Source organism: Girardinichthys multiradiatus, chromosome 9 (assembly GCF_021462225.1).
Source record: "Girardinichthys multiradiatus isolate DD_20200921_A chromosome 9, DD_fGirMul_XY1, whole genome shotgun sequence".
Taxonomy (NCBI): Eukaryota; Metazoa; Chordata; class Actinopteri; order Cyprinodontiformes; family Goodeidae; genus Girardinichthys; species Girardinichthys multiradiatus.
In genome coordinates this window covers 40,197,015-40,218,501 of record NC_061802.1, presented here as the reverse complement: position 1 = coordinate 40,218,501, position 21,487 = coordinate 40,197,015, and the positions used below count along the sequence as shown (strand labels likewise).

General features: G+C 41.3%; 2 protein-coding genes across 2 annotated transcripts in view; one reads left to right on the top strand and one right to left on the bottom strand.

The window, feature by feature from the left end:
- The first annotated feature begins 57 nt into the window (after nucleotides 1-57).
- Nucleotides 58-3,214, top strand: si:ch211-201h21.5 (uncharacterized protein LOC555526 homolog). Its single transcript, XM_047375805.1, is given in 6 exon segments — nucleotides 58-212; nucleotides 1,667-1,865; nucleotides 2,101-2,283; nucleotides 2,348-2,459; nucleotides 2,532-2,668; nucleotides 2,849-3,214. Coding segments are annotated over 6 exon segments (1,152 nt in total).
- Nucleotides 3,215-7,649: 4,435 nt separating this feature from the next.
- Nucleotides 7,650-21,487, bottom strand: part of tmem131 (transmembrane protein 131) — a gene marked incomplete at its 5' end in the record, with an annotated part of 41,911 nt that continues 28,073 nt past the window's right edge. Inside the window, 19 exons of the mRNA XM_047375804.1 lie at nucleotides 7,650-8,493; nucleotides 8,574-8,725; nucleotides 8,830-8,933; nucleotides 9,020-9,101; nucleotides 9,182-9,291; nucleotides 12,065-12,215; nucleotides 12,314-12,466; nucleotides 12,549-12,661; nucleotides 12,742-12,872; nucleotides 12,960-13,144; nucleotides 13,230-13,645; nucleotides 15,295-15,450; nucleotides 15,538-15,723; nucleotides 16,514-16,700; nucleotides 20,049-20,191; nucleotides 20,279-20,430; nucleotides 20,541-20,613; nucleotides 20,692-20,801; nucleotides 20,924-21,062. Coding sequence (XP_047231760.1) covers nucleotides 8,227-8,493; nucleotides 8,574-8,725; nucleotides 8,830-8,933; nucleotides 9,020-9,101; nucleotides 9,182-9,291; nucleotides 12,065-12,215; nucleotides 12,314-12,466; nucleotides 12,549-12,661; nucleotides 12,742-12,872; nucleotides 12,960-13,144; nucleotides 13,230-13,645; nucleotides 15,295-15,450; nucleotides 15,538-15,723; nucleotides 16,514-16,700; nucleotides 20,049-20,191; nucleotides 20,279-20,430; nucleotides 20,541-20,613; nucleotides 20,692-20,801; nucleotides 20,924-21,062 — 3,010 coding nt within the window. The remainder of the gene's footprint in view (nucleotides 8,494-8,573; nucleotides 8,726-8,829; nucleotides 8,934-9,019; nucleotides 9,102-9,181; nucleotides 9,292-12,064; nucleotides 12,216-12,313; nucleotides 12,467-12,548; nucleotides 12,662-12,741; nucleotides 12,873-12,959; nucleotides 13,145-13,229; nucleotides 13,646-15,294; nucleotides 15,451-15,537; nucleotides 15,724-16,513; nucleotides 16,701-20,048; nucleotides 20,192-20,278; nucleotides 20,431-20,540; nucleotides 20,614-20,691; nucleotides 20,802-20,923; nucleotides 21,063-21,487) is intronic.

Genomic DNA, 21,487 nt, shown 5'->3' with positions numbered 1-21,487 from the left:
AAGAAAATAATAACTGCGCATTAAGTTAAAATAACAACGCTTCTTAGTTTAGATAAAATGTTTTTCGTAGCGTTAAAAATAAAATTAGTAATATTTGGACGTCACTATCTTGGTGTCCCCCTCCCGTGTCAGCTCGTAATGAAATGGTCCTGCATTTTTAAACCAATCACAAGAGCGAACTCGAGTGGGTGTTTAAACTTCACAGAGAAGTGGTAAGTCAACCTAGTTTATTGTCAATCCTGTTTTAAACACTATAAATAGAGAATAAAACGTAATATACTTTCTCAAGCAACTTTCATCAGAACACAGGAAGATTTATTAACATTTTCAGGCTACAAGATATAGTTTGTTAGCAGTCAGAGCTGTTCTGATTAGACAGAGAAGCCTACAGCTATTTGCAAAAAACGTCATACAGCTACAATTTTTATGTTTGACATTACAACTAAAAACTAAAATGTATTTTATTAAAATGTTATGATAGATCGACACTAATTGATGGATCATTGTGAAGTGGAAGATGAAATGATGCATGGTTTCCAATTTTATTTTGAACAAAAATCTGAAAAGTGTGCCTCTAAAGTATGTCTCTATCAGCTTTTCACATCTAGAGAATAAATGTCCTCCCCCTTACCCTCTCCATTTTAACTGGATGTGAATACTTTTGCAATGCAACAATGGGATTGCTAATATGTGACGGTGCGTATTATATTTTCTTTATTCTGTAAGGATTTTATTTGAAACTGGTAAGAAGGTAGCTGGAATATCTTAGTGAGCCTTTCAAAAAATACTTTAAGTTTGGGCACAAGCATTGAGGTAACCAAAAAGACTGTACTTATGGTTAAATATTTACCAGAGAACAGAACACACTCTTCTCTTCAAGATCCTTCAAAGACCAAGACCCAAATGTCACAAAGATCAATGAAAACTTTAAGCTGCTAAACGTTTGACTCAAAACGTCTTCAGCTAAACACTGGAATGGACTATAAAAGACAGCCTATCACCTAAAGCTTCATGGGACCCTTCCAATATTGGCCCACTGAAGAGCCTGAAGTGTTTCTGGTCAGACTGCACTGTCTTAATAGTAAAAAGCAAATATTGAAGAGTAAATTATAAGTGAACACTATTTTACAGATTCTTACTCTGCCTTAATCGTCTGATAGGTTACTTTAACTGGCAAACATGTTACAAGACCACACTACACCTTGAATGTTCCAATCTTAATCAGTGTGGGTTTCTCACAGGAAGCTCTTTGGTGGCTTCCTCTGGTATTTGTGTAAACAACTGATTATTTCTGTGTAAGTAACTGCCTCATGCCAACAAAGCGGGGGATGCCTTGAAGAGTCATAAAAAAGCATTTGCTTAAACTCTATGACCTTCTGGAGAGTTTAGTTGATTTGTGATTGTACAATTAAGCCCAAAAATCATGACAGAGAGATTCTTACAGCAGTGATACTTTTGTCTCAGAACACATTTAACAGAAAAATTATTTTCTGAAACTCCTAACATCTATGGACCCTGGGCAACTGCGGACTCTTCCCTAATTAAGTCTGGCTCTGCTAATGAGATTTGTTTTTTTTAATTACATGAAAAGAACAATCAATAAAGGTTTGCTGTATTTTCACACCATTGGTTGAAACTTAATAGAGATTGCTGTCATTCCTGGTAGGCTTGCTGTGTACAGAATGACAAAGAAGTTGGTAATCATCGATACAGACTGCGGCATAGACGATGCACAGGCCATAATGATGGCCTTGGCGGCGCCCAACCTGGAGGTCCTGGCCTTGACCTGCGTGTTTGGGAACGCGGCGGTGGAAAACGTGTGTCAGAACGTGTTGAGGGTTCTCTCTGTCTGTGAGCGCCAGGAGGTGCGTCTGTTGGAGTGAAGAACAGAAGAATTTAGCTCTTGAAATGAGGCACACCCTGGAAATGGAGACAGACTCTAGTTAATGCAGTTCTACTTTTGAATCTTTTAGCCTTTCAATTTCCTTGTGGATAACTGTATTGAAGTCATGTTCAAAAATAATTAAACATCGAACATGTTATAAAGTTACATTGTTTACATTTCCTGTCCTGTCTATAAAACTGCTATAATTCCTGCAGATTCCAGTGTTTCAAGGATGTGCTGGTCCCCTTATTGGAGTCAATAATCCATTTAGTGACCACTTTGGAGGTGATGGACTTGGGGATGTGATAGAGGACAAAGACCCTCAGTGGAAGGAGAAACTTCATCCGGAGCATGCTGTCAATGCAATGATTAGACTGGCTTCTGACTATGAGAAGCAGGTAAGAAGTTCCACTGGTTTATGTGGGGTGACTCTCTGGTGTTCCTAAATGGTTTCCTCCACAGGTCTCCCTGGTGGCTCTTGGCCCGCTCACTAATCTGGCACTTGCTGTCAGACTGGATCCACGTTTTCCCCAAAAGCTCAGAGACCTCTTCATCATGGGTGGCAACATCGAGGGCAGTTAAACACGATTTCAAGTGGTACTCTGTGAGCCGAGAAGCCTTGAATAGCTTGTTTTTGTTATTGCAGGAAAGGGCAATATGACACTTTGTGCAGAGTTTAACTTTGCAACGGATCCAGAGTCGGCCTACATTGTTCTGGAGGAATTCCTCTGCCCTACCTATCTTGCTACATGGGAATACTCAGGAAGAAATGCTCTGACTTGGGTAGGCTACTTAAACAGTGCTTTGTAAATGTTTTCATACTCCATAAACGTTAGTAAAATGCATTAAGGTTTATGGTTGTAACATGATATAAATGTGAAACGTTCAAGAGGCATGGATAATTTTGTGAGACAGTGTTAATGACAAACTAAAGGACGCCACCCTGGATGATTATGTATGCAGGAGTTCTTTGAAGAGCTTATCAATCAGGATGCCCCGGCAGCCCGCTTTATGAAGATGGTAACATCCAAGTGCTGGGCCTACTCCAAAGAGGCGATGAAGAATAAGAGAGACATGTACTTTGGGCCTGGCTTTGTCTCTTATGATTCCTACGCCATGGCAGCCTGCATCGACGGCAGCATGGTGCTGGAGAGCATTGAGTGCCCTGTGCGTGTGGAGCTGCAGGGCTCCATGACCCGCGGCATGTTAGTGCTGGATCGCACAAACTCTCTGAAGAAGAGCCACACTGTGAGTGTCATGTCTAAATGTGATGTGGCCAAGTTTGGTCAGCTTCTAATGGAGTCCCTCAGACAACCATAGAAGAAGTAAGGTTTGGTGATTTGGTGGATGTTGTGAGAACAAAGATAGTGCACCCTCTTTCAGCTGTCAAGTTTATTTTGGTTCTGACAAGGTCTTAAAAGGAGGAACAACCTCAGAGACAAAACAAACAAAAAAAAAGATTTTTTTAAACGTTCTCTTGTAGATATGCTGCTGTGTGTTTGGACCAAACCTTATACTTCAAACACGTCCTCACATTTGACTTCAGATTATTCTGGTATGCAGAGATATTCATGGTTGAATGCAAGAATCGGGGTCCTGTGACTGCCTCATGTGGGGTGATAGTGTTTGATAGGTGGAAGCCTACATTTTAAGAGTTTAGGTGCCAAACTGTCAAGCACACTGTTGCCGAGATACAGAAGTATTTTAAATCACCCTCAGGGACTGACTTATAAATAAAATCTATCCTTTAAACTTTAAAATGTATCCAGGGTATTCTGTTTCCTCTGTAACACGAGATGTTTCAAAATAAATACAGGTCCTTCTCAAAATATTAGCATATTGTGATAAAGTTCATTATTTTCCATAATGTCATGATGAAAATTTAACATTCATATATTTTAGATTCATTGCACACTAACTGAAATATTTCAGGTCTTTTATTGTCTTAATACGGATGATTTTGACATACAGCTCATGAAAACCCAAAATTCCTATCTCACAAAATTAGCATATTTCCTCCGACCAATAAAAGAAAAGTGTTTTTAATACAAAAAACGTCAACCTTCAAATAATCATGTACAGTTATGCACTCAATACTTGGTCGGGAATCCTTTGGCAGAAATGACTGCTTCAATGCGGCGTGGCATGGAGGCAATCAGCCTGTGGCACTGCTGAGGTCTTATGGAGGCCCAGGATGCTTCGATAGCGGCCTTTAGCTCATCCAGAGTGTTGGGTCTTGAGTCTCTCAACGTTCTCTTTGAGTGGTCTGTATGACTGGAAAAGCGCTATACAGGTCCTTCTCAAAATATTAGCATATTGTGATAAAGTTCATTATTTTCCATAATGTCATGATGAAAATTTAACATTCATATATTTTAGATTCATTGCACACTAACTGAAATATTTCAGGTCTTTTATTGTCTTAATACGGATGATTTTGGCATACAGCTCATGAAAACCCAAAATTCCTATCTCACAAAATTAGCATATCATTAAAAGGGTCTCTAAACGAGCTATGAACCTAATCATCTGAATCAACGAGTTAACTCTAAACACCTGAAAAAGATTCCTGAGGCCTTTAAAACTCCCAGCCTGGTTCATCACTCAAAACCCCAATCATGGGTAAGACTGCCGACCTGACTGCTGTCCAGAAGGCCACTATTGACACCCTCAAGCAAGAGGGTAAGACACAGAAAGACATTTCTGAACGAATAGGCTGTTCCCAGAGTGTTGTATCAAGGCACCTCAGTGGGAAGTCTGTGGGAAGGAAAAAGTGTGTCAGAAAACGCTGCACAACGAGAAGAGGTGACCGGACCCTGAGGAAGATTGTGGAGAAGGGCCGATTCCAGACCTTGGGGGACCTGCGGAACCAGTGGACTGAGTCTGGAGTAGAAACATCCAGAGCCACCGTGCACGGGCGTGTGCAGGAAATGGGCTACAGGTGCCGCATTCCCCAGGTCAAGCCACTTTAGAACCAGAAACAGCGGCAGTAGCGCCTGACCTGGGCTACAGAGAAGCAGCACTGGACAGTTGCTCAGTGGTCCAAAGTACTTTTTTCGGATGAAAGCAAATTCTGCATGTCATTCGGAAATCAAGGTGCCAGAGTCTGGAGGAAGACTGGGGAGAAGGAAATGCCAAAATGCCAGAAGTCCAGTGTCAAGTACCCACAGTCAGTGATGGTCTGGGGTGCCGTGTCAGCTGCTGGTGTTGGTCCACTGTGTTTTATCAAGGGCAGGGTCAATGCAGCTAGCTATCAGGAGATTTTGGAGGACTTCATGCTTCCATCTGCTGAAAAGCTTTATTGAGATGAAGATTTCATTTTTCAGCACGACCTGGCACCTGCTCACAGTGCCAAAACCACTGGTAAATGGTTTACTGACCATGGTATCACTGTGCTCAATTGGCCTGCCAACTCTCCTGACCTGAACCCCATTGAGAATCTGTGGGATATTGTGAAGAGAACGTTGAGAGACTCAAGACCCAACACTCTGGATGAGCTAAAGGCCGCTATCGAAGCATCCTGGGCCTCCATAAGACCTCAGCAGTGCCACAGGCTGATTGATCCATGCCACGCCGCATTGAAGCAATCATTTCTGCCAAAGGATTCCCGACCAAGTATTGAGTGCATAACTGTACGTGATTATTTGAAGGTTGACGTTTTTTGTATTAAAAACACTTTTCTTTTATTGGTCGGAGGAAATATGCTAATTTTGTGAGATAGGAATTTTGGGTTTTCATGAGCTGTATGCCAAAATCATCCGTATTAAGACAATAAAAGACCTGAAATATTTCAGTTAGTGTGCAATGAATCTAAAATATATGAATGTTGAATTTTCATCATGACATTATGGAAAATAATGAACTTTATCACAATATGCTAATATTTTGAGAAGGACCTGTACATGAAATTCAGAAACAAGGGAAAGAACATAGATGTGTAATTTTCCCTTGTCGTCCAGCAGAGGGCAGCAAATACCAGGAAGTGCCACAAACTCAGCTATAGTTGCATCATGTTGATATGCAGTTTATTTTCGAGGAACAGAAACGCCACACGTTTTAAAGAGAACAACTTGCACCATAAAAGTTAGATCCGAGACAATATTTCATCAGCAGATATGTTGCATAAATCAACACCCAGACAAAAGAGATCTGAAGATGTTTCTTTATAACCAGACGAAGGCTGAATCCAATTTGCTGTCATTACTTCTTCCCTTTTTCCTGGGCGCTTAATGTATTTGTTGAAACATTCCAAACCCCTTCAGGAATCCAATACATCATCGGTTCTCACAAAATTCATCTACAGAAACACATTTAACCTAATATGCCCATATGTGTCTTTTAAACAAATGCTACTCCACCAGCATTTGTAGCAAGTCAGCTGTTGGACACTGGCACAAACAGAACATCAAAGCGGATCCACTAAGTGTTCAGTGGGCCTGACAGAATCTGGTCTCTAAGAGTGGAGATATGGTTGCAGAACCTCATCTTGATATCTCTGTGCATAGAGATTGCCTCCAATGATGACAAGCCTTGTTCTCCCAGTGAGGGAGATGCCGACTCACACAATCACACTGCCTCCACCAAAACCAGTTTGACATTAGCAGAGGATTTGTCAAGTATTTCATGTTCTCAGCTCTGCAGCTCGACCCACAAATGCATTTACTTTACAAATGTGGCACCATTTGAAGTGGGGATCTCATACATTCCTGCAACTTTTAGACATGTCTCTGCTTCAACATATCCAATAATTAGGTCATTTCTCTTTAGAACTTGACAGCTTGCCTATGGTTTAAAGGTTTATTGATAACAAGAATTGTTACAAGATATTTTCTGATTTTGTGCTATTATACATTTATTCATTCATTTTGTTGGAGAAACGCAGAAAGAGTTTCATGAATTCTTTCACCCCATATATTTGTAACGTCTTACCAGCATTTTTTGGTTGTTAAAAATATGCCAAAATAAAATGGAATAAACTGCTCCATCCAGCATGGCATCTCTGTAATCAGGTTCTTTTTTTATCCGCGCTGAAGTCAGACCGAGATCAAGCAAATTTACTTCCCCAAGTCACTCTTTTAAATATAAAGTCAGTCACTATATCTGGTATGTGGTTGTTTGTGCTGATATTCCATCAGATTTGCACATGCCGTCTGCAAAACTAACTGCGTTTAGAGTGCATTCACACTTGCCACTTTTGGTCCGCTTTAAATGGACCAGAGTTCGTTTGCCCCGTTGGTCTGGACCTTTTGTGCAGGTGTGAATACACTCAAGCGAACCCTGGTCCGGACCAAACAACCGGACCGGGACCCACTTTTTGAGGTGGTCTCGGTCTGCTTCCAAACGGACTCTGGTGCGGTTCGCTTATGGTCTGAATACAAACCGGCCCCGATCCGAACCAACTACAAAAAGCGTACGTCACTTTGGACATAAAAAGCCACCGTAGCCGGTAGCAAAGGTGTGTGTTGTAAGGTAATCACACCTGATAAACTGTTTGTTGCTTAGCAACGCTACTGGCTTGCACCAAAGGAAAAACATAAAGTTCTCTTTTGGTCCGGACCAAAGCACTTTCCTGGTGTGAATACACCCTAAGAAAGACCTGTCAGGAATCAGAGATCAGCGACGCTTGAGGCAGATGATCTTGTTCAGCACACATTCCTGTTGACCCCTCTGCATCTGCTGCTTAAAATACTGTTTCATGCTGTTCGTTACACCATATTTGTGAAAAACAAAGTTTCTTTAAATAAATCGAGATGAAACCCAGATGTTCTGCTGAAATTTTTAATTAAATCTGCAGACAAACGACAGTGACAAAGAGTTCAAACCCCAAACTGAGGAATTTGTTTTTGATCACGAGACCAAATAATTCCACTTTAAAAATGGACATGAACATTCCTAAAACTTTTATGGAATGAGGGTTGGAAAAAATAAATCAATCCAATTTTAGACTTCTAAAGATCCCTTCTGTCAAATAAAAGCAAAGTGCAATGATCCCAGTGTGAATGGATGTAAATTTGGCTCCTCAAACAAGCTTTTACTGGAAACTAATAAGAACTGAGCTGGCACATGGCTTAAAATAAGTCGTTTAATGCTAAACTTTAGAGGTTTTGCCAAGTTTTTGAAAAGGAATGCAGCATTATTAGCCTTTCTATACCACCCACATGTTGATTTCAGGGTCTCTTGTTAAAACAAACCCAAATAAAAGTTAGCATTAATGCCCTCTGGAATTAAAAGCTGCAGGGAAATAAAGGTGGGGTGGTGCTCCACATAATGTTTCTTTCCGAGGGGATTCTCTGATTATAAAAGACTTATTTAGCATACAGATAACTGCTGCCATTTGCTGCTTAGTTTCCGTTGTCAAAAGAGCTGGGCCAGGGCTCGGAGCTGCGTCTGCTCAGGGTGGGACGCCACGCGCTCCAGGGGTTGAAGGTCCTGCTCATCTCAGTGGAAGTCGGCGATGACTGGGCGGGGCTGCTGACCAGATTAGTCAGAGCGGCTGAACTGGTTGAAGGTGAGAAAGGGTGTAACGCCGAATCTGCGCTTGTTGACCAGATGGAGCTGCTGAAGGGCGTGGTTGCAGACCACGGAATACCAGCGTTTCCAATGAATGACTGCGCACAAACAAAAGCAGGACGTCATGAAAAGTGTTAGCACACGTGATGCACATTGGTGGGGCAATTTTGGAGCTTACTGCTGTTGGGGCAGTCGGTGAGCTGGAACTGCTGGGCCAGGAGTGCAGAGGATCACTGGTCGGGATGTCCCAGATGGTGGAGGACACCGTGGTGAACTCTGGCCAGCTTGGCTGAGGCTCAGATGGCTTTGGGAGATTCATTCCACTGAAAACTAAAGCAAACACACACCGTTCACTGTGGTGATAAGCAACATTTAGCTGCTAAACACGTCACTCTACATTCCTCTATTGGCTCATAATCGGGCATGGAAGGTACCTCTCGTCAGGTTGAAGGAGCTGTTGGGTCCAAAAGCAGAGAAAGAGTTGTCAGGTTGGTAGTTTGGACTACCGGTTTTCTCAATTGGACTCCATAATCCAGAACTTGAGGAGAAAAAGAAATAGAAAATTAGGAACGAGGTATAAATGTTCCCAACTGCATGTCCATCTGCTTGTTTCTTTCAAATAACCTGTCTGAGCTGTCGCTTTCCACTGATGTCATGTTTGCCAGGGTCTTGCCTTGGCTGTCTCCTTTACCTGGGCCGGAGCCACCTGAAGAGAAAATACAGCCTTACTGCTAAAGCAATGTGATCACTGTTAGGGTTAGAATCCCAACACTGTTACGTGCTCACCTGGGCTTTTGTCATAACCTGCAGCTACAGCAGCAAAGGTGAGGTTTTTGCCTGGGAGTGGAGTGCCTGTAGACAGCTTATTTCCTGGAGCCTTTTTCTGGGTCAACTCACTGGGAAAAACAAAAGCACAGTTCAACAGAACAAAATGATTCTTCAGAAGAATTACCAAAGTCATCCAGCTAATTTTCTAAAGCAAGGTGCCTTCAAGTTAAGAGACTAAATCTAAGGTTTGTGGGTTCTGTAATAAACCCGCAGCAGCACAAGAACCATGAGAAGCTACAGCCAGAAAAAAAAAAAGGAAACCCAAACAGACTGCAATTTGATTTTTACAGCAGCTAAATGCACCATGAGGTGAGACAAGTCATTTGCTAGATTTTTCCATTTTTCCGGCACATTTGGACTGATGCAGCTACCCTGCGGTTGAATGCACGTAATAATGTGCAAACTCATTTACTTTACATCCTACTATTAGTCACATTTAATAGTGTAGATACTGTGAATATCTAAATGAATCACACTTAAAACATAGTTTCCTCAGTAATAAATACGGTTAATAAATACTCGTCATTATAAAGTTAAAGTTCCTGTTCCTACATTTAAAGTAAAAGAGCCAATACTCAGACCTATTTTTGTTCATTACCAATTTGAAATAATCATGGATTCTTCTATTTGTTTGTAATGTAATAAACACATAAATATGAGCTTAATTTTATTTTTGTCATCCCTGAGGGACCAAACAAATAAAACAAAGACTAAATCAGCTAACAGGGAGGCTAACATATCACAGCAATGTTGCCTTGCTTCATGTTTCTGGGTTTTCAGCCTCTGTCTGTTATGGAGCATGCTGGATTTAAAATACTGGAAATCTGAGTTAACATAAAGGCCTGCGTTCTCTAGGATCTAATAATAATGACCTCTCACAGGAAGAAGGCTTTGAATATGGTTCTTATATCTTCTCATATTATAGTTCAAAAACAGGAGATCATAAGTTGGCACCCAACTTTAAATCCCAGAGTGTGTGATGGAAAGGAAAGATCTGATTTTTGAGAAGCAGCCGGTTTAAAAGAACACCCAGACAACATGTGACATTGGTTGTTTTTATCATCAGATATTAAAGGTCTCCACCCACTGGATTTGCAGATAGGATAGAAATAAAAGCCAGTATATGCCCCGCCCATAACAGAAAGCAACGAGTGCAAGGCTCAAGCTAAGGAGAAAATAATTAGCCGCAGTACAAGAACTGGAAACCACACTGGGCATAGTGGATGAAATGGATTCTTCAGAAGCTAAATTAATATATAAAAGGAACATCAGGATGTTGCAACACAGAATACCAGTCTGCTAATACAGGAAGTGGTTAGTGAGTCTTCTGTGTGTGGATTTATATATTTGGTTTTTTTTCTGCAGAACCCTGCTTTCTGAAACTAAATAAAACTGGGGATTTTTTTTCTTTGCCATGTTTTGTCAGCAGTAATCTTTCAGTATAGCTCTGGTAAGTCTACTTAAACAGCACCTTGCAAAAGTCCCTTGAACTTTTTCCAGAGACATTTTGTTGCCCTAAAACCACAAACTTCAATGTAAACCTAAACGAGATTGAACAACACAAGGCTGTGAATAAAGGTCAAGAGGAGGGAATAGGATACACTGTTTTCAACTTTTATGACAAATATTAAATAAAGAGTGTGGTATGCACTGGTATTTAGCCCCTCTGAGTGACTATCTTTTAGAACCACCTTTGGCTTCCATTAAACCTGCAGCTCTTTGTTACGACCACTTTTGAACATCTAGAGTGATTTTTCTTTTTGCAAAATTGCTCAAGCTCAGTAAGATGAGACAAAGAGCCTCAATGAACATCACATCTTTTCACAGATTCTTGATTTGATTTAGATCTGGACTTTGACTAGGTCATTCTACCACATCTACAGGTCCATCTAAAAAAAAAAAAAAAAGGTGTCAGGTGTCCAGAACACAGTCACTGACACCCTCAACAAGGAGGGTAAGCCACAAATGGTCATTGCTAAAGACGCTGGTTGTTGTGCTGTATCTAAGGTTATTTGTAGAAAGTTAAGTGGAAGGAAAAAGTGTGATAGATAAAGCTGCACCAGCAACCGGGTTTACCAAGAGGAACTTCACAGAGAGTGGACTGAGGCTGGAGTCAGCACTGATGCAATAATTCATACAAAAGGAGCCCACCCATGCATTGGTGAAAAGAAATGAACCTACTTTTCAGAAGCCTGACAACTAGAAGCTGTCTTGTTCTGCCACACAGACCTCATTGCTGCTTCTCTGATCAATGCTCTCCTTGCCCAGGGGCTTAGTAGACCACCATGTCTTGGTAGGTTTGCAGTTGTGCAATACCTTTCCCATTTTCAGATGATGAACAGAACTCAGTGAGATGATCAAAGCTTGGGATGCTGTTTTATAACCTAGCCCTGCTATAAACTTTTCCACAATGTTCTCCCTGACCTTTCTGCTGTGTTCCTTGGTCTTCATGATACGGTTTGTTCACCAATGTTCTCTAACAAACATCTGAAGACTTCTCAGAAGGCTAGCATTTATACTGAGAATAACTTACACACTGGAACACTCGAATTAGGCGACTTCATTTTATTAGATGGAATTTGAGTAAAGGGGACTGAATACAGATGCACGCAAAACGTCTCAGATTTTTGTATGTAAAAACATTTAAGACCCGTGTATCATTATTTATGCACTACTTGGTGTTGGTCTGTCTCATGCAAGAATCTATGGGTTGTGAATACTGTCGCAATGGACTGTGGTTACAGAAACGTTTCATTCATATAATGTAACCTGCTTCCTAAAGCGAAGCTGAGATGAAGTTCTGACATGTTTTAGTGTTTGTTAGTTTAAGGGGCCACAGACCTGTTACTGTTCACAACACTGCTGTAAGTGCCTCGGGACATTAAGCTAGGGGAGGTCGGCGGAGGGGAGTAGGTCCCAGCTGTGGCGGACCTCTTCAGGAAGGGATCTGCATTTAATGTCTGGAGGGAGATCTGCTGAAGACTATCTGCTTCTGTATGCAAAATACAGTAATAAAACAAAAAGGCGGTAAGTGATTTGAAATTTGGACCAACACCGGGAATGACAGGACAGTTTCAGGTCTGTACTCACGCAGGCTGTTTATAGGAAGAGGGATATCCCACTCCGGAGAAGCATAATCCTTCTCTCCTTCAGAGCTGCTGCTGTGGCCCAACTCCGGTATGGAGGAGCTGGATGACAGCTTGGCTAAATGCAGGGGGCGCCCTTCGTCCAGCTTCCCGTCTACTGTCGAATAAACAAACAGGTCACAAAAACCCATATTGTCCCAACAGAAAGCATAAGCAGAATTTTTACTTTAGGAACCCACTTCTTTGTTTCTGCGCAGGTCTTGACTTTGAGATGAGGGGGTGAAGAGCTTTGGGTGCAAAGTTCCTGCGTTGCTTGTTCTCCAGGGGTGTTACGTATGGCAGCTCCAGAGAACTACAACAATAAAGACTTGTCAACACTCAACCAACCAAAGCATTAATTAATTTTAATTTAAAAAGAAACAAAAATAAAACCTGGACTTTTCTGTTTGGGTCTCTTTTTTTGTAGCTTCTTGTTTTCTTTCTTTGGGTTTGCTTGGGAAAGTTGAAGTTTCCTCTTTTGTCTTTCGAGGAGTTGTTGTCCTTCCTTTCTTTTTCACTGGTTCCTGTCAGAAATGATGGATTTATGTAAGTTAACAAAATATTAAAAATGTTCATCAGGATTTATGCTGAACTGCAATACTACTAGGTACCTCTTTAAGGTTTGTCTCCACATCTGGATTTGAGGTCTCTGTGGTGGTGGAGGAGCTGTCGTCGTTGTCTGCCAGGTTGTCTTTGAGCTCATCTCCCTGAGTCTTTAATCTGGATTTTTTCTCCTTTTCTCCTTTCTTTCTTGGGGCTTTTATTTTTGAACGCTGCTTCCGTTTGGAGTCTAACACTGAAAAGATCAAAACACATGTAAACACCATTTTAAAAATCCTTCGAGCCACTCGGCTCACTTGATTGTAATCAGATAAGGGTACCTTCGCTTTGAATGGCCCGAGAGTTCTGCTCTTGTAGAGCTTCAGTATTAAGTGACTCTGGACGGTCGAGGTCGTTGTCCATGGCTCCTATCAGGCTGGAATATTCTGGATCCTCCTGCAATGACGACCCAGCTACAGTTTGACTCTGAAGGTCCAATTGTTTGAAGTTGCGAGCTTTTCGACTGATTAACTGGCAGGGAGCTGGAGGGCCATCCTGGCCAGTGGATGAACTTGCTTTGGGCAGCTGAGATGGAGTAGCGTGCATAGATGAGCGGCTAAAGGGGATCCTGGGCCTCTTGTCTTGGCCATCAGGTTCTGGTAAGGTACGGCTGTTGCCTTGTCGGCCTCCAACTCTTGCTGTGCCATTGCTGGAGGGGTAAAATCCCCTGGAGTTCTGGGATGAGTCACTAAAGTCACTAAACCAGACAGGGACAGAAATCTGGTTAGCTGTTCTTCAACCCCATTATTTGTTCTTAAACACTGTTAGTTTAGATTTAAAAGTACGATTCCTGACACAAAAAGCTAACTCTGCTGAAGTAGTGCAGGGAAAGGCTTATTGATGCCAAATACTACAACGCATTGCAAACTTCTTCATACCCCTTCTGCTTTTTAAGTGACAGACAAATATAAAATGGGGCATAGTTGTGAGGTGGAAGGAAATGGAAAACTGACTTTCAAAAAGTAGTGACAGCATCATGCTTTTCTTCAGGGACAGAGAAGCTCCTGAGAGTTTATGTTGAAACATACAGTCAGGCTTGCAATGGGGTGGTTTAGTTCAGTGGTCCTCAGGGCTCACTGTCCTGGATGTTTTGGTTACTTCTTAAATGAATGGATGACTAACAGGCTTCAGCTGGACTTGGTGGCATGCTGAGGAGATAATGCCAACATCTGAATAAAGTGTGCTGGAGTAGAGACATCTAAAGCATGAAGGACACTGAGCCCTGAGGATCAATGTTGAAAACCACTGATTTATATCAAAGTCTTTCATGTGTCAGAATGGTCCAGTCAAAGCCTAGACCTGAATCGAATTGACAATCTGTGGCAAAGCTTCCAAATGGGATGTTCACGGATGTTTGCCTGTCCGCCCACTTCCCAGTAATGCACTACTAATAAAACACTATAAAGATGTTGTTTTTAAGGGATATGAATACTTCTGCAAAGCCATGTAAAGAGTTTAATGTAAAGGTAATCTGCTACTATATGGCCTGCTGGGTCAGGCATCATAAGGTTCCATGCTAGTTCTTAATGCACTGAACATGAAAACAGGAGTTGATCCAAAGCGACGCCTGAAACAAGTCTCTGTATGACATACAGACCAACATGCAAACAGAGATGTGATAAGAAGTTTAATTTGACCTGCCAAAGCTTTACTTATGTGATTAAATATACAAATCATCTCAATGGCTGATAAGGGCCAGTACCAGTTCCAGATATGGTAAAGTGTATGCACAGTGGTTAACCACTAACACTAAACCACAACCCAGAGTCTATGGGAGATATCCCTTATGTTCCAGAGGCCTTGCAACACACAAACGGTGATCAAAGATTTCACAGGGCCAGTTCTTATTTCCAGACACCCACCCAATAATTTCTGGTAAAGAAAAGGCACATCTTGTCAACTAAAAGTACATGCAATGCCTCCAGCAGCGCCACACTGGAATACCTGGGTGTTGTGGGACATTATTGTCCAGATCTGAAAGGGTGTGGACTAATGAGCCTATAATCAGTGTTCTCTGTATACCCAGACACACCTGTTTCTTTATGGGAGCCACACCACACTACCTGACCTACAGAAATATGCATACAAATCACCCTGTCTTGAGTAATGATCCTCTGTCCAAATGCACAGCTCTGTGTCTCTTCTACAGGGTTTGTGCAGGCAAGTTACTTCTATTTTGTTTTCACAGTAGTGTTTGGATGCATAACATCCTCATTTGCCTGAACAGCTGCATCTGAGATTGGCTATTTCTACGATTCGTCTCGCTGCAGGAGTGCGATCAGACAGATTTGCATTTGTCAGATTCTTTAAGTTACAAATCAAGTATTAATTTTCTTTCACACTTACTTTAAATCTCTGTGAATCTGCACGATTTCCCTGAGGTTAAAAGGTCTCCCAGTCTCCATGCTCGAGTTGGACTCTATAGAGACACGCCTCTTGAAAGGCTCCCAGATGCTCTGCGCCTCCAGGTATGCAGTAACTATCACCAACAGAAACATGGAACTGCAAAGGAAGAGAGCAAACGTGCAAATATGAGCCATCTGCAAAGTTAGAAGTAAAACGTGGTTTTCCGCTTGGAATGGCTCCCACCTCATAACAACAGACACTATGATGTAGAGCTCCAGCTCCCAGCTGGGTCTGGGCAGAGTTTCAGCACAAGCAGCTAACATGTGGTAGGGCAGCGAGGCGTTAAGGATGAACACAAACTCTGAGCCCCCTCGCGTCACCAATTTCAGTTCCCTGATCACCCGAGATGAGGTGAAGTCGGGCGTAAACCTGAAGCAAAAACAGAAGCAGAACCAGAACTCACTCATCTGCATCACCCTTTGAGGTTACTTATGATGGAGAACTGAGAGGTATCTTCCTAGGTATACAGAAGTATCAGCATTTATTCATTTTTAGAGTCAAATGATATTGCTACATCAATATATGCAATACTGCAATTGCAAATGACCTCTTAGACGCGTTATTTGGTGAGTTATTATAATTGAAGCTGCATGCATTCAAGCTCTGCATGTTAAGATATTGAGCTCATTGGATCGATGTCAACACCTGATATCAATTTCAGCAATGTAGATGCTAAAGCTCATGGACATAACAGTCAAAATCCCTAAAATCAATGTTCATGTTTTCCTAGTATCATGCAGCCTCAATCATTTATTAAATTATGCGTGTGGTACACGCATAATTTAATAAATAATAAAATTGTATTATTTATTATTATTTGTAAATAATTTTACAAATCGGTAATCGGTGTCCCTTCATTTTGGACACCGATTACCGATGAATGTTACACACTTAAAACAAGGCATACATGGACAAGATTAACAGATCAGAACCAGGACTTTTAACCAAACACCCATTAAATTCATCACACCTGCTCCTTATCTGCCCATATGATCTAAAATGGATTGTTTAAAACACATACATTTCATTAATGTTAATTAATCCTCACCAGTATGATGCAATCTGTTCGACAAGCTTGAACATGTAAACATGACAACAACACGGCTGAGTAACGTCTAGATCACATAAAAAGCAAACACTTGGCAGTTTGATCACTCACAGTATGATGAGGTCTTTAGAAGCATTTGGATTCAGTGCAAACTCTTGACAGTTGAGGACTTTGAATCCATATCCTTCACAAGCTTGCCCGTTGATTTCTGCTGATTTGATGGTGATCGGGAGCAATCCAGTGTTCTCCACTCTGAAGGTTCTTTTGAGGGTGAAGTTTGGATCCCTGACTTTTATTTCTGAAACACATAAGAGAACAATGGTAAATAAAAACAGACACAAAATAACTGATTCATTGGAACTCTGGGTGGTAAAGGTCCAAACCTAAATGCTTTAAAGCTAAAGAAACAGTGTTTTTTCTGTCACGTGCTTTCACTTCGCCTGTCATGTTCTGACTCAAAAGTTGTGTTTGTTTTTGGACCAACCCAGTCTGCTCTGGTTGGTTAAACAAAAGGTAGGCACAGTCAGGTGCTTTCCATTTGTTTAAACTCGCGAAACTAGCTATACACCAGGTACTGCTGAAATGCATTTTCATGGTGACACTTGATATGTGAAAGAAAAAAAACCCCTAAAAAAACAATCAAGGTTCCTCTAGCAGTTCAGGGTCACTGTGCTCAGTTTTATGTGCATTTAAATATCATAGAGTGGTTGTTAATCAGTCTCAGCTGTTTTGGTGTTAATGAATTTAACAACAGGTGAACTAAATGGGCAACAATGAGGTGACCCCAAAAACATTTTGCAGGTGGAGGTCATAAACATTTTTTACCTCCTCATTTTTTTTTGACTGCTTTTTTAGCAGTTTTGCATTTGACCAGGGTCAGTGCCCTTCCTGGTAGCATGAGGCGATACCTGGACCCTACAGAGGTTGCACAGGCAGCCCAACCCCAGGACACCATCCATCATCTCATGAGGAGCATGTCTGGACATGGGGGCCATACAAACAACTAAGTAGCATTTTGAGTTGTTGCAGAGACATTTCAGCAAATTGGACTAGCAGCTGCATCAGATTTTCAGTTAATATTTCTCTGTGACTTCAGATTGAGCCCTCTGTTGGTTGATCATTCTCATTTTTATCAAATAATGTGGTATCCTTTTGTTCCGAACACATTTCCCATTCCATATCAGTATACATATCCATACTTTTTCCCAAATGAGATTTGAAGTGTTTCTTTAACTTTTTTGAGCATTGTATAAATATTTGACTATGGTCTTAAGTTTAGAGTAATTTAGTATTGCTTTATCACTAATTCCGTCGGTACTACTGAGTACCGATTCACATAAAATCAAACTGTACCATGTTTCGGTACCTAAACACATCATTGTGACACTGGGAAAGTGGAAGAGTACAGTCCACAGAGCAAGCATGGCTGATAGAAAGCGCTTGAAAGTATGGCTCCACTTTTCAAAATGGGGTGCAGATTACGCTTGCTGCAATATTTGTAGCGTGAAGTGCAAGGCCAGCGGCGGGGATACTTCTAATCTGAGGAAGCACCTGCAGCGTTTCCCCACCACTATTCAAGGGGGGCGCCCCACCCCGCCAACCAGACCGCCCTCCCCCAAGAGGATCATGGTATGTAGTAATAGCATGTTTGAACAGTTAATGTCATTCGTTTTAATAGATCATGTCTCCTGCATTGTTGCTACTCTACTTTCTATGGCCAAACTTGACAAAAGCTGGACGAAAACACACTCCTCAGACTCTGTGTCACCAACGCCGACACACTGAGTTACGTTGGCTCGCACGCAGGTGAACACAAGGTACTGACAGCGGACAGAAAAACATGCCGCTAAAACCTGGAAAGCAGGCAAGGATATCTGAGGTTTTTAAAAGGGCAGAATTTGTTTTGATGGCAGCACTTCTTGTCCTGCGAGCAGCAGCAGGGCTAACTCTCCTACTCCTGGTACATATGTCAAAGGTAGAAGGACACAACATAGACCAATTGTTTAATGCCCTGCCCCTGACACACAGCAAAAGTCCAGTCAGCACCGAATAAAAGTTTTTGACTTGGCTTGGGTGTCCGAGGTAAAATGATCCCTCTGGATCTATAAGACTGAGCTTGGTAATTAAATACATACATGATAGAGAAAAGAAAGAAAGAAACAAGATAAACATTTCAGTTTTTTCCCTGTAAGAATGTTCTGTTGAATATGTAGACAGCTAAAACAGGCTGCAGTCAGAGGAAACCACGGACCCAGCCATTTATATATTCTTGTGTATGTGTGTATATATACACTGACCTGGTTAAGCACAAGATTTTGGTCAAGGCTGAAGAGAATATTTTTCAGCCTCAGATCTACGGCTGCAACTCCTGCATTCAGCACCGTTGGCACGCCTGCAATCGTCAGCGACTCATCGTTTGCAGCCAGCAACAAGGCTGGGTTTTAATATGTGCATTACACTACGTAGTCAGTTAAGGGTTTTAATGTTAAGGAAATGTTTGAAACAACTTTGATGTTACAATACAAACAGCTGGATGTTGTTTTGATATATTCATTATTTATCAATATATAAACTTTAAATATGTTAAATTGAAAATTTTTGAGATTTTATTATTAAATGAATTAACATTTATTACTATATAAACACATACAAAAGTACCGAAAACTGGTACCGTTGAGTACCGGTATTGATTCCCAGGTACCGAGTATTGGTATGGTATTGGTTCAAATGTGAAAGGTACCCATCCCTATTTATCACTAAAGATGATAAATAGGCTCTGGATGATAACCGTTTTTAGCACATTGTAATTTTACATGACAGAACGATTAATTTGCTACATTTCCTCTGAAGTTCTTTGTGTCTGATCAAATAAGCGTGGACAGAGGTGCATATCTGCTGAAGCTCCTAACTCCCAGTCCACCTACTGTTTTGCTATGACTAGTTATATCAAGTGTACTCCTTGAACTTTGCCACATTTTGTCAGTTTTTGCCCACGAGAGACCAAAATAGAGCTTTATGCTTCCATGCATAACACCATGTGTGGTGGAAAACCAACACCTTGAATATAGCATCCCCACTGTGAAACACGGTGATGGTAGGATCATGTTGTGGGAATACTTTGAATACATTAGCAAGTCGGTGCAGGTGTGCAACTGACTAGTTCATTTTGTAACACCTTGTTTAAACATTTATGAAATTCTATATCATGCTATATTTTCTTTCAAAGGGTCTTTCCTTTGGGCAAATGTTGACTGCATTTAGGCACAAGGTCCTTTTTACAAACCTGGGAAAAGGAGAGTAATGAATGAGAAGATAAAGAAAATCCTTGTCAACTTGTCAGTAATATTCCACAGATCATTATACAACATGATTCCTAGTACTGCTATTGGGAATAAGGGAAAAACAGAACTTCTGGTTTTATAAAACTAACATTTTTGCCAGTAAGTTCAAGAGATTTTGTAGCCTTTAGCTTTGATCACACACACACACACACACACACACACACACACACACACACACACACACACACACACACACACACACACACACACACACACACACACCACTGAGCAGGTTATGGGTTAATTATCAGAGTCTCAGATTCCATGTAAATATCTCAGTTTTACTCCCAGCAGTTTAAACTTACTCTCTGTGCAGTCTTTCAGTAAAGCCTCAGTCATCTTAAACCTCAGCGAGCTGCCCTGCCCTGGAGGCTTCCCTGCAACCTTCAGGCCCTCCGTCGTACCCCGTCCATGAAGTACAATTGTGTCGATCACCGTCAGGTTGTTCCTAAACACATTCCCAAAAGATTCTGAGAATAAACATAACTGTGTTTACCAAGGTCACTGCTCTCTTACCGTTAATAAATATGGTTACCTGACTATGAGAAGGGAGGAGACGCTGTGGTTTCTGATGGGCGTGAACCTCACACTGAATGACTTTATTTCCCCAGGCAGCAGTAAGAGATTGTAGACAAAGGGTCTGGTTGAGCCTTCAACAAACCCTGAGCTGCTCCTTATTAGCGATGTCTGACAAACAAACAAAGGGCCTGTTAGCAGCAAACAACTTTCACATGCTGCCTCAACCAAGGACAGGAGTAATATGATTAGTAAGAGGGAACAATCAATGCTGCACTCACTTGATTTCTGTGAACCTGAAACTCTAATGTGCTTGTGTCAATGTTGATACTGGACAGATTTCCCAATGGCAACCTGGAAATTGAAAGCACAGACAATGATTTTTAGAACTGATTAGAGAATAAATACTGCTGAGTTTCAAAGATTTCTCACCTGTCGGCCAGCTTTCCAGAAAACACAGAGGGGTTGGGCAGAAGCGCCAGTGGGAGAACTTGGACGTAGACCGGGACGTCTGCAGGGTTCTGCAGAATCACCTCCTCCTCCTGCAGAGTAACAGTAACATGTACTTCCATCAGTTTAATCAAAGCAACCTATATTAAATAAAATACATTCCTGGATGTGCCTGAGTACTTGTGCCAACATAAAATGGGTGGTTTTTACTCACAGAGGAGCTGTTTGTATTGGTCAGGGGAAACGTGATTCGCTGTGAAGAGTTCACAAGTGAAGGCCAGGTCAAATATGCTGTTACTTTAGCTTCAATGTTCTTCTGCAGGTCCGTGTTGACCTCAAAGACAGCTTCAATTCTTCAGGGAAAAAAAGGGGAATATTTATGCTTTCAGGAAGCACAGCAATACAAAAAACTCAACAGAGAAGTTTTACTGAAGGTGAGTTTCCAGGACCCAGGCTAGCTTTCTTGGACCCCCTCATCATTTCTACTACAGAAACTAGAGCCAATTCAGATTACCAGGATGGGAGTTTAATCCCAGAAAAGTCCATGTAGGAAAGTGGTACTTTTGGTACCCTGAACCTTTAGGATGGAATTTTGTGGGGCAAGGTTGACAAACATTTCTTCATGGTTGAACAGTCCAGACATTTTGTTTCAGTCATCCCAGTTTAAACTCCTGGACATTGATATTTTCTGTTACCTTTAAATAGTAGAACAGTAGTAACTACTATTTTGTTTGTCAAAGTTTTTTACAGTTTTAAAATTCAAATATTTTAATGTAAT